Consider the following 16,575-nt stretch of genomic DNA (forward strand, 5'->3'; position numbering starts at 1 on the left):
TAGGCAGAGCTAAAGTAGAATAACAGCCATCATACAAATGACTGAATGGTTTCTCACTTTAATATCTGCACATGTTGCTGCAGTGATTAAAAGTGGCAGCAGTTCCCTGTGAATCACTTCAAATGTTCAGTTACAGTTTTGCCTGTTTTGCATGGGATTGTTTTTTTTTTGTTTGTTTGTTTTTTTCTTTAATATGCTCACCCAATATGATAAAATCACAGCTGTTTGACCCTGTTCTTCCACTGGCTCACAGTACAGGTCCAGGTAGGTAGCCAGGGGAGCCAATCACGACCTCAGAGAGGATAACTCACAGCGAGACCCCGCCCTCCTACTCACCTGTAATCCAATCCGCGGGCCTGTCACAGGTAAAACCGGCCTCAGTTTCTCAGCATTGCCCCAAAAAAGCAGAAAAGCCGACAAAACCCGTTCTCTCAGTAGGGGACACCTTGTTTGTTGCCGCGGCCCTCATCCAGCGTTAGCGGCGGAGTTCACCACGGTAAAGAAGACGGATCGGATTTTCAGTACCAACTAGAAAGTCCAGTTCGACCGACCGAGATGTCACAGGAGCATGACAAGTAAGTTGTCCTGACTCTCCACTTTTCTGCTGCACAACGACCAGCTTGTCACTAATAGCGTTTTAATACTGACTCTAAATATGTGTTGGGATTTTTTACACTTATTTGAGTTCATGGCACAGACGGATTTTAGAAGCTGAAGCCACACTGTGGTCCACCTCTGACCTCCTCCTCCTCCTCCTCCTGCTGCTGCTGCTGCTGCTCTCTGTTAAAACGTGTTCTGGTATTTGTCTAGAATTCAAGCGTCTTTTTTGGATTATCACAGCTCCTTGTTTAGTGGTAGATTCGCTGCTGTAAGTCTGAGAAAGTGATTCAGTCTCATAGTTTCCCATGGTGTAAAGCCGCTGATTTCACCTGTCATGTTCAAGCCTGTACAGGTGTATCTCCACCTGTCGTGCGAGCAGAGGCGCCTGTTAGAATAAAAAAAATGTCCCGTGATAGCGATGGGCGGTTTAGTGTTTGATTTTGCTATAAGCTCTAACAGTTCTGTGGATACTGTTAATAATATTTGTTCAGGAATAAGACCTGGACCTTAGCAGGGAGCTGTCTGCTAAAGAAAACTGTCTCTGTAGGTCGTTTTACGCGCAGGAGTTTTGCGCAAAAGCTCAATGTAAGAAATAATTAATAGATAAATGTTCTTCGTCTTGTGAGAGATGATTGAGTCTATATTGTCGATGTTTTTTTTATTTTTGAGGGCAATGACAAGGAGACATTTGAGGGGAGTGAAACTGTACACCTGCTAGGCGTTGTCCCGACTACTGACACAGACAATGTAAGCAAGCACAGGGCTATATGAGGTTTTAGTGGATTTTACGCCATATGAGTCAAATGTTTAGCCAAATTCATGGAGCACAAAATAGCCAGACAAATGCAGACTTGTTTTAACTTGTTAAGTTAACTTGTTAACTTAAGTGTATATATGTGTGTTTTTATGCTCATGCACATTAAAATGATAAAAGTGTGTATGGATGTTTCATTACAAGCTGTACAAATGAAATCCAACAAAAAACTTCTGACAAACAACTCCTTTTTGTTTTAGTAATGGATTACATTTCTGTAGAGATTTATTGCCTGTAAATAATGAATCTGATCAGGTTGCGGATTTTGAACAGGACAATTAGATATAGAATTACTAATTATAACGTTGACCATTGAGAGGAAAAAGACGTTTTTGTTGTAGATACTCAACATGGAAACTGAGTCGGTCCGTTTACACTTCATCATAATTGCTTGGTTGTGGCAGAAAAGCTGTGCATGGATGATGGAAGATGTTCGATAGATGTGTGTGTTAAAAAATTTGGCAAGTAAATCTAGTGATCGTGATGAACTTTAAATAAAAGAGCCTGTCTAATGACTTTACTTTGTTCTAGCTGTTAGACCTAACACGTCTGTGTAAATAGAAGCTCAGCAAACATTAAAATTTACTGTAAACAATTAACATCACTGTTTAAACCTTCAGTATTTTCTCGCTTGTTAAAAATTAGGTCCTGTATTTTGGTTTCTATATAAATTTAGACACGTACTTGAGTTCACTGAGCTTATCTTGACAAATTTAGATCATATTGAGCAGCTGAGACAACAAAAAAATAAAAGCTGGTGCGTTTAGAAGTCCCACCCAGTGCTGTTTACAAAACAGCTCTTAAAGCCTCACAAGATGGAAGAGGAGGAAAAGATGCAGGCTGTCCATAAAAAACTCAACGGGTTAAAAAACAACAGCACAGTGATGTTAAAACACAGGAATGTAGCAGGGTCAGATACATCATTTGCGGTCAGCCTCTCAGCCAATGAGTGCTCCTCGAGCCAGAGTCGTCCCACTGGACGAGCCTGTAGAGCATCTTTTACTCGAGACACTGTTGTTCGATGGCTGAGATTTGTTGCACAATCATGGAAAAGCTTGAACAACAGGTCTTGTAGATAAAGAAGATCTATGGTTGAGCTCTGTCTTATAACCTGTTCTGTCTGTTTTGAACGAGGGTGTGATTAGAGGACTTGGATTTGTGAACTGAATGGAATCTGTTAAATGTTCAAAAAGCAAATCAAGGGACATTAATCCTAGAGCCTATACCTGCTTGTTTAAACATGCACACGTGGGCGAGCGCATCTCTGCATTTAATGAATCACTGATATCTTAATAACTGGTTTGTGCACAGTAAATTATAAAAGTCCTATTTTCCCACAGTAAACGTGCAGTCCTGGTTCTCCAGAATGACCCGGGTTATGGCGGCCAGCGTCGCTCCTTCACCACAGAAGATGAAGCCTGGAAGTCATTTTTGGAGAACCCGCTGACAGCAGCCACCAAGGCCATGATGAGCATAAACGGAGACGAGGACAGTGCTGCTGCCCTCGGCCTGCTTTATGACTACTATAAGGTATCAAGGAAACATTAGAAATGACTTTCTTTCTACTTTGCAGGAAAAATTCAGACTTCTTTTGCCATAAATTTATACTGGATCTGGGAGCAGTCATAAATCCCAAATCATACATTAGAGGATCAGCTACAAAATCTGTACCTACAGTATACGATCCAACTGCTGAGCAACATCTGTGAGGCAGAGCTTATGTCATGTAACTGATCTGGCTGCCTATATTGACAGCAGGATGACCCGAGTTGTTGGATGTGATGTGGTCAGACGCTGAGCGGCTGTGTTTACCCTCCCATACAGGTGCCCAGGGAAAAGAGAACAATATCCCAGAGCAAGCCAGACGCGCTGGTCTCTGATGTGGATCCCAACAAAAGGTAAGCAGCAGCTCTCGCCTAATACCACCCCTTCACCTTTAAAAATAAAAGCAGAGGGGAACCACGACATGGAGAGAATGGAAGGAGTCAAGCTCTTTAACATCCTCTTAATTTTGTGTGTGGTTATTCATGTATATTGGAGCTGAACATTGTGGAGTCCAGGTTTAACAACTCATTCATTATAATCTCTTTAAGTCTGCTCACAATGTTGTTTCCTGCCTCATCTCCAGGTAAGGCACCAATTGTGCTTTGGTTTAAGGTAAAACACAGCTTTTACCAACATGACCTCATCAAATGAGACAAATGGGAATTGGCTTTGCAGCAGACATGAAACACAATACAAAAAATACAAAGCACATGAACATTTTAGTACTTACAGTATTAAACAGATCTTTAAAAGTAAGTTCTAATAATAAGGTTCTGAATGTAAGTGTGAGATCATATAAAATAGTTTATTTATTTTTTGTAATAACAAATTTGCAGGATATAGGTGAATATCATGAATTATAATAGGTAACAACTACTACATATGTGTCATTTCCTTTCTTGCAGACACCAGATCCCGCCCGGACATCCCATCGGTCCACTCCATGAAGCTGGCATGGAGAACAGGATCCAGGTCTTGAAGGGGCCCTTCAATATTCTTCAGCTGGCCCAGGACAAAAGGTCCCAGTTCCCTTCACCAGGTCTGTTCACAGTGAATTACATGAACAGATATAAAAACCAAAAGCTTAAAAAACATAAACCTAAACGCGGGTTTTTTGTTTTTATCTTTTCAGACACGACCGTCACAGTTTCTATTGCCACTGTGCCAAATTACCCGCCCGTCAAAACAGAGGTGCCCACCCACGGCTTCTCAGTGACTGTGCCAAACAACTGCGCCGAAACCGACAGTCATGTGGCCGTCTTTGACCGCCAGCTCGCCCACAACACGCCCCCCGACTCCACCTTCTCTGAGAGTTTCAAGGATGGTTCCCAGGAGGTGAGTGTTTCGATCCCCCTATTTCTGAAATAGCTAATGCTTTCCTTATGACCTCCCCTCCTCCTCCTCCTCCTCTCTTTCGCTTTCCTCTCCTTTCCTCTCTCAGATCTCTCCTATCAGACAATAGGATATTCACCTGATCCCATGGAGCCAGCGGTGGGCTCAGCCTTCCCTGGTTTTATTTGAACATGCCAAAATAGCGGCCAGTGTGTTATTATGCCATTGTCTCACCAACACAATAAAATGCTGTACTTTTCTCCTACAATAGCCAAAGCCCTTTCTCTCTCCTCTTTTTAACCTGGAGGGGGATTACCTTAGAAAAGAGTAAACCAACAAAACCCCAGTACAGGAGGAGGTGAGGAGGGTTAGCAACAGAGCATAGAGACATTTGAAGTAATATAATTGGGATGAGGCAGAAGAATGAGGTAATAACATGTGATAAATAGTGGAGGAAAAAGAGGCACGATATTAAAATGCAGACTATTTCTCTGGCGAATTGCAGGAAGCATCAAAAGAAATCATTTAGAAATCATCAGTGTAGCTGTTTACCATCCTCTTTTTCCTGTAACTTACTTCACACTCTGACTCTTTCTGTGTTTTTTCTTTGTGGGCTGCAGGTGTTTTCCTTCCCAGGGGATCTCCAGTTACGTATGGCCTCCATGACGCCTGAGGACTACACTCAGTTTGACACAGTGCAGGGGTAAGTCGTGCCGCCGCTAGCCCACCGTCCGACTCCCACCCGCCATTCAGCTTTTGACACAACACCACAGAATAGCCTCATTTACTGAAGTCACTGGGGAGACACCAGAGTCCCCTCTGTGTGAGAGACACAGGTGTTACCTGGCCCTGCTCTGTCACCACTCTGATTTTAGGCCACAAATTAGCTCAAGCAGCTAAAGGAGGGATCCACCATTGTTGTTTCTACTTCAAACAAACTTGATATTTCATCTCTAGCAACACAGAGCGATTACTATCTACATAAAGGAAAGCACACCTTGCAAAGATTTTACTTTCTGATTTTATGTTTACTAGATTCTTCCTTTATTTTTAGAAATAACTTTGAGTACACTCTTGAGGCATCCAAGTCTCTGCGTCAGAAAACAGGTGACGGGACAATGACATATCTCAACAAGGGTCAGTTTTACCCAATCACCCTCAGGGAGATTGACAACAAAGGCATTCAGCAGCCCATCACCAAAGTCAGGGTAAGAAACCTCCGATAATAAACAACTTATTAGCAGTAATCACATGATAAATATCTTGCATGTCTTGCATTGTCACATTTTGAGTGTGATATATAATTTCCAGAGTGTTGTGATGGTGGTGTTTGGAGAGGAGAAGTGCAGAGATGATCAGCTGAAACACTGGAAGTACTGGCACTCGAGGCAGCACACTGCCAAACAGCGGTGTCTTGACATCGGTAAGAAGGTTTTTTTATTAATGTTAATTAACCATTAATTATGTGCAGGTCTTTAAGTGTAATATCTGAGACACTGTTGTTGTCACTTTATGACAAAAGTGATATTAAACCTGGAGCACTGGGTGGTTGACATTTAGTTTTAAATGTCTCTCGTTTGTTGTTACAGCTGACTACAAGGAGAGCTTTAACACCATTGGCAACATCGAAGAGATTTCCTACAACGCCATTTCCTTCACCTGGGACACCAATGAGGAGGCCAAAGTAAGACAGTATAAGAAACATACGCACACCCACACAAACACAAACACCATTGTAGAATTATGCAACTGATTAATGTTGTCTTCAAATCACAAGGCAGCTTCTGACATTGCTGGCAAGGCAGACAAAAGCATGTCTGATGTCTGTGTGTGTGTGTGTGTGTGTGTGTGTGTGTGTGTGTGTGTGTGTGTGTGTGTGTGTGTGTGTGTGTGTGTGTGTGTGTGTGTGTCTGTGTGTGAAATCTTCTGTTTCCTCCTTGGTTTCCATGGAAAAACAAATACAATGTTTAGTTCTCAGGATCACTGGTGACCCAAGTTTTCCATGTACTTCCTTAACGTGAACTCTTAATAAGAGCCCGGAACCTTTCACATCGACGCACTTAAAACCTTAAGCCAAAAATAGGCTGCTTCTTTTTCAAATGGCCCGTGCAGTTTTTGCCACAGACCAGGATGAAGGTTTCAGGTACTGACACCTCTTTTTGTCGGTGGTCATCAGCCTCTGTGTTCGTTGGGATCCTCCAAAACAGTCGTTAAAAGAAAATAGGGGCTTAAATAGAAGAGTGAGGATGCTGTCACGTCATCAGCCCTCCTCTTGCATGTTTAATCAGGTTGCGTAGAGTGTGTGTGTGCGTGCGTGGGAATGTCTTTTCCTGCTCACAGCTTGACTGGTCCAACCTGCCTGTCTCTCTTGTTGTAATGCTGCGCGTTAATGCATTTCTGAAACACCAGACAGGAGCAACAAAGAGTGCAGGAATGAGGAAACTCAACGGGGTGGATGAACACCTAATTGATAAGTTGTCAAATAAAAATCCAATGTGTCCAAAGGAAATGAAAGGCGACAAAAAGGAGGAGCTCCTGTCCCCTAGCTCCACTCTTGATTTTTCATTTGCTGTTGACCCTCATGTTGCCGTCTCGCACTGTTTCACCAACAACCTGAGACGGACGAGGACTGACAGGCTAACAAGCAGACAAAGAGACAAAATGGCGCATGGCTCATCTCCAGCTCTCTCTAGGCTGCGCTTAACATAAATAAAGCCAAACAAACACACACACACACACACACACACACACACACACCAGGATGTGGGTCCAACTGTCTCGTGACTTGAGGCCTGTGTCCATAGGATGTTCATCCTCTTGTGTGTGTTGATGACTTCACTGTGTGTGTATTCATCGCCCCGCCAGGTTGTTTGATCATCTCATCGATGTGGTGTTAGGTGACAGATGAAGATGTGTGTGTACGTGTGGCTAACCCTAGGGGGGTTTACCCTGCAGTATATACATATTTGTGGTGTATTTGCAAAGGACAACTCCTCTCTTATGTTTACCTGCCCCAGGGCAATTCACTGGAATCATCAATTTCTGCTCTGCACTTTGTCTGTACCTTCGTGTTTTATTAGTACTCTTATTAGTACATGTCCTTTTTACCCCTCATAGAACAATATACGTTTATTTGCACAAAACGATGGTCATTTTAACTAAATATAAGAATATACAAAGGCACCTATAAAAATGGGCAAATACTAAGTGGTAATGACTTAAAATATTACTTCAAGCTAAAAGTAGTATAAAAATAATTTGTTACGTATATATATATATATATATATATATATATATATATATATATATATATATATATATATATATATATATATATATATATATATATATATATAAAACATGCTCCAGAGGGTTAATAACCTTTAGCTAGTATTTATTCAAAACAAACAAATACTTTTAGGATAATGTTTCCCTTTTAAGAATATATGTATTATTGGTCATATCTGCTGTTTCCACCTATGATCCGCTCTGTTAGGTGTTTCAAACGTTCTGTTGGTGTGTGCGTTTTGTTGACACAATGATAAGGTGTTTTCAATACAAGCACCAGGGGGGACAAAGGAGCATCTTCACATTGAGCCTGCAATTACTAAAGTCGATCAATAGAGGGCAACACAGTACACTAGATTCACTCTTAGGACTGAAGGTTAAAGGGCTCTGCTGCAGAAAGGCATTCAGTGTTAGGCAGGGATAATGCTAAAAAGTGATTATTATGATTATGAAAGTGTAAGTAAAGTAGCTGTTTGTTTTCTATTTCTATTATACAGGGCAAATTGGACTTTTTTGAAAGAAGTTAACTTTGCTTGTGGCTCATTTGTCCTGTCTTCTTCCTCATTCTTCTCTCCACAGATCTTCATCTCTGTAAACTGTCTCAGCACAGACTTCTCCTCTCAGAAGGGGGTGAAGGGTCTCCCTCTGAACCTGCAGATCGACACCTACAGCTACAACAACCGCAGCAACAAGCCCATCCACCGCGCCTACTGCCAGATCAAAGTGTTCTGTGACAAGGGTGCAGAGAGGAAGATCCGAGATGAGGAGAGGAAGCAGTCCCGCCGGAAAGGGAAGACTGAACTTAACCCTGGTCTGAACTGTGAGTCATACTTTACACTGTTTAACATGTACAAACAGGCGACTTTTAAAACATTTTATACATTGTATATCTGATCTTAAAGCAGCACTAATCAATATTTTTATATCAACAATAGGTCAAAGTACTATGTATAATGTAAATGTTAATAGAGGCGGTCACCAGTAACAACCCTCAGCCTTATAGTGCATTTTGTTTTGGCTCATTGTTTTGGTTTGAGGGCCCACAACGTTAATGTTTTAGTCCACTATCACTGCTCTTCATCAGCATCATTTCCAGCTACAGCATGCAGTTGTTTTCAGCCTAACGTTTTACTGGGCTGCTGCTGTTCAGCACCAAATGAGCAAACAGGCTAACATAGCAAGTAGCTGGTGAACATAGCGGAACATTTTGCCACTCGAGAGTTGCTCAGAGTAAATATTAGACTTAAATATTCAACATTGCACAAAATATATTAATGTTGATATGGGCTTGCTGAATGTTTAATTCCCATTAATTACAATTTTGTTAACATGTTTGCTATAACAACTATATATAGTTATTCCAATATTGTTGTTTAGAGCTAGATGGCCATAATAATACAAGTTGAAATACTTTTAAAATGTGCTTCTGCGTGAATAGACTTATTAAAATGCTTCCTGTTGTGACCTTTTTTCTCCCAGTTGTGGATGTCAAAGTTCCCATCCTCCAGAAACGCAACGATGTGACCATCTTCAAGATGATGACCGACCTCGAGACCCAGCCTGTTCTTTTCATTCCTGACCTTCACTTTTCTACCTTCCAGCGTCATGTGAGTACAGATCACAGGCACAGTTATTGTTTAGTATAAGCACAGAACATGATTTGTATGTCATTTTTGGGACTAAACATGTTTTTGCTACAGCCATGTACCACTCGTAGCATCTTAGGTGGTCCATAAACAGTTTGTTTTTCAGCTTCCGCCCACTCGTAAGCCAGCTGGGCCGAGGTGACCTGCTTGCTTTCTAGTTGGCAGGAACAGGGAGTTCTGGTTTTGAGCTGTGATAGGAGTCCTGTATACTAATGGCTGTACTTCAGACTGCTTACTCACCAGATGAATCATTTACCAGTGACTCAAAACAAACCAGATGGTTGAGAACTACCTTTACTACCACCTTAATCTGTTCATATACACAGTATAATAGAAACTGGTAGATTTGGAGATGGAGAGAGGAATACACTTTTGTTATTGATTTGTGGGTAATGTACAGACAGACAGTGATACACAAGTGTAGAATAGACAGCTGACCAATAACCCAGATCCTGTGCATAAAAGCTGTGTAATGCTTGGAGTATGTTGAGCAGCAGCCCACTCCTTCGTCACTTTGCTTTGTTATGTTATGTCATATGGTACTTACCTGTGTACATACACCAGGCTTGCTTACATATAGTTTTTAGGATGCTCTAGTTACTTCATTTGTGAACTTTAAGCACCCCCTGCTGGTCAAATCTTAAGCTGTCCCAGGTGAGCACAGCAACCAAAAGTACTCTTTCACCCCTATGTATCACTCTCACTTAGTTTACTTTGCTACCATCAAGGTTAAGGGATGGACAGGAAGTTATTTCTGGTGTTGCCAATGCCATTGGACGTGACTGAACTGTCCGCACTGCGCTCAGTTTATCAGTTTCTGATAAACTTTGAGTTTACTCAGTCTCCTCTCAGAATAGAATTCTATTAACAGCAATGTCTGTTATCTGTATAACTCCAGGCCAAAAGGCTTCAAAAACAGCAGCTTTCCGAGAATTTAAAAAAAAATTTCTTAAATAATGGGTTTCACTCACTCTGTCATTTATTCTGGAAACAATTGTTTTTCAAGCAACAGTGTGAAATAGTCATTGCAGACGTCCTCTCAAATGTGAGAACTCATGCTTTTCTTTCTCACATATCATTTAACTTTAGTCATTTTGCAGACGCTTTTATCCAATGCAACTTACAAGGTGAAGGTACAAGGCAAAGGCAGGGTAAGCGTAAGGAGGTGTTGCCTAAGCACCCCTGTGGGTGGTAGACCAAAGCCAGGTTCAAACCCTGGTCTCCCCTATAAAGGGCAGTGATTTTACCAACACACTATCCAGATTTATCATAACAAATCTATATACTTATACATAATATTCTGTCATATAAATGATCTTTTGACCCTACAAAAGAAACCTGTGACCCTGTCAGGGTTCAGACCTGCATCTTGACCATATTTTCCCAGCTGTGTACGTACAGGTTTTTTTCACTCTTGGACAGCTGTATTTGTTTGTGTTGACAGTTAGCATTTCTCAGTGATAAAGAAAAAATAAGTCAGCACAGGGAACCCTTTTGGATGTGGTTACTCACACTCTTTGAATTGGTTAATAGTTACTATACAATGTGTTATTAACTGACTACCTACATAACTTTATGTTCCATTTGAGTAACTTTTTGAATTTCTGTTTATCTTGCAGCCTTTCCCAGCAGAAGATGGAGAGGAAAGGTGAGTTCATGGAAGCTCTACTTTCACATGTGCTCTTTTCACAATTGCTTTTTAGTTGTTTTGAACTTACAAGACCTTTTGCACCTGCATATATATATATATATATATATATATATATATATATATATATATATATATATATATATATATATATATATATATATATATATATATGTCGTTTCTAGGAAATGCTTGTGGGCTTTCAAATGCATACATGTGTTTGTGTGTGTTTTATTGCCTGTTAACTGGTTGTTAAGGTCATTTAAGCAGTAATTTGTGTTTTCACAGCAGTTCGGGCATGAAGAGATTACCCTTCAGTGACGATGAGTTCAGTTCACCACCGAACAAAATGGCAAGAGTGGAAGAACCAAAGAAAGGTACCGTGTGTGTTTGTGTAAGTGTGTGTGTGTGTGTGTGTGTGTGTTTGTTGTGTGCACAACTGATGCTGTTCACATGTTGATCAAGGGTCTTTGACCCATGTTCTTCTCTAAGTCAGTGTGTTAAAGTGCATGCACATGCACGTACATGTATGTGTGTTTGCCGTGGTTGGCACCACCCCTGCAAACAAACTCTGAGCCATATGATTATTCCAGGTCTTTCAAAAACACTGCTGAGCCCTTCACTGACCTAACAAAATACCACTGATCACTCACGCACACACACTGCGCACACACATGAGAACAGACGCGTGCCCTTTACTCCATATCCTATTCATAACCACACAGCAGGCTCTTTCCAATGCTACATGTATGAATAAATGCTTTAAAGGAAATGCAAAGTCTTTCATTATGTTTTATCATATCATGTCATTACAAATTACACAACTTTACATATTTCTAGTTTGTGGTGTCTCTGCACCTGCACGTTTTTAGGTGACCTGTTCCAATACAAATCTGCAGTAAAAATCTAAATTTGTTTGTACTGTAGTATTGTACTGTGTTATTTCTTCAGTTTCTCCATTCTCTCATAATTGAATGCTTGTTCAAAAATTGTGTGCAGTGGGTTGTAGACAGTCACTTTAGAAATTTATAATTATCAAAGTACCTTCTAACCGCTCTAAATAGGTGTTTTCCTTTTGTGTTAAACAGTTAATCCAGTGCAGTTTGGGTCTTTAGATGACGTGCGTTAACTGTTTTGAAAACAAAGTGTAAAAATATGTGAATCCAATGGAAAAGTGTTAACACATATGGGCCAACAAAAACCCTGCAACGGCTTGCTTTACTGTTTCCCTTTTAGTTTGAGTCCATGTACACAAATGGATCAAACTAGTGAAAACGTCTGGGCACATAATTATGTCTTTAAATTGAAGCCTACTTTGAGATATTCAATTACAAAAAAGTTGGAATACAGAAAATCGATTTAGTGTTTGATCTATTTTGAGAAGAGTGTAGTGAATGAGAGCTGGATCTGCCCTTCTGTTTGTATGTGTGTATTTCTTGACAACCATCATGGTGAATGTGCTTTGTGTGGGCCCTTTGCCACTACTTTCAGTCTGGATACGTGCTCCTGCACTCTGGCAGGGGGTGTATTTAGTTAGTATGGTCTGCAGCTATATGGAGAAATGAACTAATAGGTTAAATATACTGTATGTGTGAATGAAATAAACCAGCAGTCAAGCTGTTTGGTCTGACACAAATATACACTGTACGCTTGCCAGTGACTTCTGCCAGAGGCCTGATGATTGAGGTTTGTGTCCAATTCATGAACATATGTGCTTCCTTTAATGCCTACCTGCCTCTTCTTTCTTTTTTCATTACACAGTCCTGCTGTATGTACGCAAGGAGACAGAGGAGGTGTTTGATGCCCTCATGCTGAAGAATCCCACGCTGAAAGGGCTGGTGGAAGCTGTAAGTTGTTTTCGGCTCATTGGGATACTAATAGCTTGTATTATACTCCATATTCCTGTTTCATGGTGGTCTTGGGTCTTGTCAACGTGGTGGTAAAGTCAAGATAGAAAGCATAGGAAGCTGATGGGTGTAAAAAAAAAACAGGTGGAGGCATCTTGAGCAGCGAGAAAAAGAGAAGGGAAAGGAAAAAGGAAAAGAGCTCATGAGTGACTTTAGGGAAAATGGGTGTATCGATAGTTTAGTGATTCTTTTAACAAAATGTCTATAATTTGTATTTTTCAGATCTCAGAGAAATATGAGTTGCCTTTGGATAAGATTGGAAAGGTGTACAAGAAGTGTAAAAAAGGGTGAGTATCAGCGATTAACATATTTATAGAGCGTCTGAAACAACTGGTGCCACATCCCTTTTACAGAGAAGTCAAGCAGAATATAATCACAATAGACACTCTTAATCCAAACACCAAACAAAACTGACATTTGAACAATCAAAAATGCTTCTATAGGTATTTTGCATTTTAATTTGTGACTTGTTAGCTCATCAACCATCAAACTGCATTAGCTGCTGTGATTAATATCAGTTGATCACGAGCTGTAGGAACAGACCCAGTTTACCAGTTGACGATTTTATTTTAATAATAGAGTTAGTTTTGTTTGAGATGAGGATGAAGCAAACAAGACGTTAACACCAATCTTTGTCGTAAAACAGTATTCTAGTCCATATGGACGACAACATCATCAAACACTACTCCAACGAAGACACGTTTCAGATCACGATGGAGGAGCTGGGCGGCATGTACAAACTGACCCTCACTGAAATCTGATTGGACAGGAGGAGGTGATATCATGTTGAACAGAGCGCCGGCAGACAAATTGAGCCAACAGCAAAGAGCGGTTTACACGTCTAGCTATGCAGTGATTATGGACTTGATTTGAGACTTAAATCAAGTCGTGTCTGTGCTGTGTTAGTGTCGAGGTTTCAAAACACAAAGCTCAAAAAAACAATATTTAAAAAGCAAAAGCTCTTAAGGCATGTTAATTAGAGGTGTATGTTATATACATTTTGATTATTTTTAAGACTTTTAATGTGCATGAGAACTAACAAGTGATGACACATTTGATTGTTGTGATACCTTTGTTTTGTTTTTTAGTAATAATTTGAGTTGTGCCTCAGATTTGAGTGCCTGCTTTTGTAAATTTTGTTCAAAATATGCAGCGTGTTTGTGGTGGTGCTATACCTCAAGCTATGCAACCAGCATTGTTTCTCACATGTTTGAATTTTATGAGGAAAATCCATTTATCTTTCCTAAAGCCATAGCACTGATTACAGTCTGCAAAGATGGGCATTTAGTCCACCAAATGAAGACAGGAAATGATTGATGGAGCCCCGGTGATTCAGTGTATTACTACTAAACAACTTGGCAGTATTTAGTGTGTAAAACCTTCTTCAACTATTATACAAAAAGGGTTTGTATTGTAAATGTATTTGTTTTTTTCTGCACAGGATAGGCATTGTTTGTGAATAACATTACGTAAGAGATGTTTTTCCTCAGATCAATTAAAATGGCCCCTTTTGTAAGTATTAAATAGTTTCTAAATATATTCATAACAATGCTAAAACACACATACCCTTCCCCTGTAGAGTAGTTTTCTGAATGTTGATGGAATAGGTCAATGAATGTCTAGGCCAAACTATACAAGTACTGTTCTGGAAATGCCAAATGATATTAAGGTTTAGTCACATTCAGAAAAAATCCTCTTAATGCCATTACTACAGTATATAACACAAATTAACTGGTATAAATGATTTTTAAATGGGATATTGTTGTATATATCCACTGAAAAAAGGATCTGTATGATCCCTTCTTTTGTATCTCAGTACTTATTGTTTATATATTTATTAAGAGAATGGATGTGGGTCATTTTTTTTTACCATATATAACTAAATTTCTATTATTCCTAATAAGATAATGTTTCTTTTTCCTTTTTGTATGAATTTATGTTATCATTACATATCAGGGGACAAAATATTAAAAACGTGTAACTTGTTTTTAATTTAATTTAATTTCTTTTTGTAAAGGATTTTGATGCCTAATAAAAGCTCCTGAGTAGCTGATATTTTGGTTGTCTGAGACTTTTTCTTACACACTATCATTTACTTTTCTCATACTATTTGACATTTGTAATTTCTTTTAAGACATTTATTTAATTAAATAATGCTAGGTCTGCTGAGGTATTAAGCTGTGGCAGAGATTAACTGTGCCTGTGCCACTGTTTTGTGTCTGCCCACAGGAACAGATGTCCTTGCATCAACCCTGTGGGCAGGAAACAGGCATGACAGGACAGCCTTGTGCCGAGAGGCTGCTCTGTCGGAAACCTGGCCACAAACTCCTACAAAAACCCTTTCATTATCGTAGGCTCCCATTTTTCTATGAAACTTTTGACTACTTCATTGTTTATGCCAGTTGCGGCTCTGGGGATAGTAAGTAATGGTCAGTTGCAAGATTAACTTTTATTCCAATTATGCATAAAGATATACATAGAAATCTAACTTTAAAACAATAGCTTTTGCAGAAAATGTAATCTTTGTGATTATATTTGTTAATACAGTCACCTGTATAACTCAAGTTTGAAGATAAGACAACTCACCTCTCTTTTGCTCTTTTATGGCGAGCGTTTATGGCAGGTATGAGAATGTTGTATTTATTATCAGCTGCTGGACACATGATGTACTGATGAGTATTAGCACCTAAGCCGCCTGCAGCACCTGTGTCTGAAGAACATCATGATAGCTGAAGAGGTACCATAAAAGACGACACACTGTAAAGGTTCATGTGTGCAGGTACAGGAAGACCTGAAGACTCATTTAGTTATAATTTAACTAACCAGCCACGCCAACGCAGCCATGGCCTGTTGTGCTTAAGTGCAAGGCTATCGGGTCTGTCTTTCACTGTCCTTCTCATTCTCCCTGCTCCTTCTGTCAGTTCAGAGATGTCCTCATTTAAACCCACAGCTGGTGTCAATATGCTGTTTCTTTCCTGAATCTACACAGGCCAGCTTCGCAATATATGGCCTCTCTTATTTGTTCCCATCAACAGTTTATTCAGACATTACATACATATACAAAATGTGACATGGGAATGATTCTAACTCAGTGATTGGTGACATAAGAATACGGGCACTGAAAACATCTGAGATGGCATGATACCATCATAGTTTCACATTTAACTTTCTCCACTAATTTGTTAGTTTGACTTCTGTTTGTCTCGATTATTTTTTGGTCTCATTGAAAGAGTTCGTGCTATGTGTTTATTTTTGTGAATAGCCAGGGTCAGAGGGGTCATCCAGCTGGCTGGCTGCTTGCCCACCAAATTCTTGTGAACATGATATTTGAGGATTAGATTTTTGTGGCCAAAGGTCAAAGGTCAAGGTCACTGTGACCTCATGTATGTTTCATTCTTATGAATGGATATTCATTACTGGCACAATCACCCACTTAGACTCATGCATAAACCTAGGACAGACATGAGTGAAAACTACAATGTTACTGGTTAGCAGAGGTGTGCAACTGCAATGCTGTAATTCACATGGATTCAAAAAGATTACTTCTCAAGCTACTTTTAAGCCTTGCTAACCAAGTGCCATGTATATGTAAAGTATTTATTTCTGTTACAAGATATGTTAATCTGGTGCATTTATCCTGCATTTGCCAGAGATTCAAGATCAATTTTGCTTTTTCTTGTTTGGATGTTTTGATGATTCAGCTTCTGATTTCTGTGGGTGGAATTACATTTTTTTATTTTTGTTTTTTGTTTTTTTTTTTGGAAAAACAACCCAACACCGAGAGCTCAGCTTTCA

General features: G+C 39.8%; 1 protein-coding gene across 5 annotated transcripts; it reads left to right on the forward strand.

The window, feature by feature from the left end:
• Positions 1–389: 389 nt before the first annotated feature.
• Positions 390–14,404, forward strand: grhl1 (grainyhead-like transcription factor 1). 5 transcript variants are annotated; one of them, XM_026339315.1, is made up of 17 exons: positions 600–798; positions 1,270–1,347; positions 2,755–2,944; positions 3,239–3,312; positions 3,865–3,998; positions 4,092–4,294; positions 4,912–4,994; positions 5,346–5,499; positions 5,603–5,714; positions 5,881–5,975; positions 8,159–8,399; positions 9,059–9,186; positions 10,845–10,873; positions 11,162–11,250; positions 12,635–12,720; positions 13,003–13,067; positions 13,427–14,404. In XM_026339315.1, the coding sequence occupies exons 3-17, from the start codon at positions 2,879–2,881 to the stop codon at positions 13,539–13,541; spliced, it is 1,674 nt and encodes a 557-aa protein (XP_026195100.1). In that variant the 5' UTR covers positions 600–798; positions 1,270–1,347; positions 2,755–2,878; the 3' UTR covers positions 13,542–14,404. The 5 variants fall into 5 exon arrangements, with proteins under 5 accessions (XP_026195095.1, XP_026195098.1, XP_026195099.1 ...); XM_026339310.1 differs by lacking the exons at positions 600–798; positions 1,270–1,347 and adding an exon at positions 390–575; XM_026339313.1 differs by lacking the exons at positions 600–798; positions 1,270–1,347 and adding an exon at positions 390–575 and having other exon boundaries at positions 11,165–11,250.
• Positions 14,405–16,575: the final 2,171 nt, after the last annotated feature.

The sequence above is a fragment of the Anabas testudineus genome, chromosome 22 (assembly GCF_900324465.2).
Source record: "Anabas testudineus chromosome 22, fAnaTes1.2, whole genome shotgun sequence".
Classification (NCBI taxonomy): domain Eukaryota; kingdom Metazoa; phylum Chordata; class Actinopteri; order Anabantiformes; family Anabantidae; genus Anabas; species Anabas testudineus.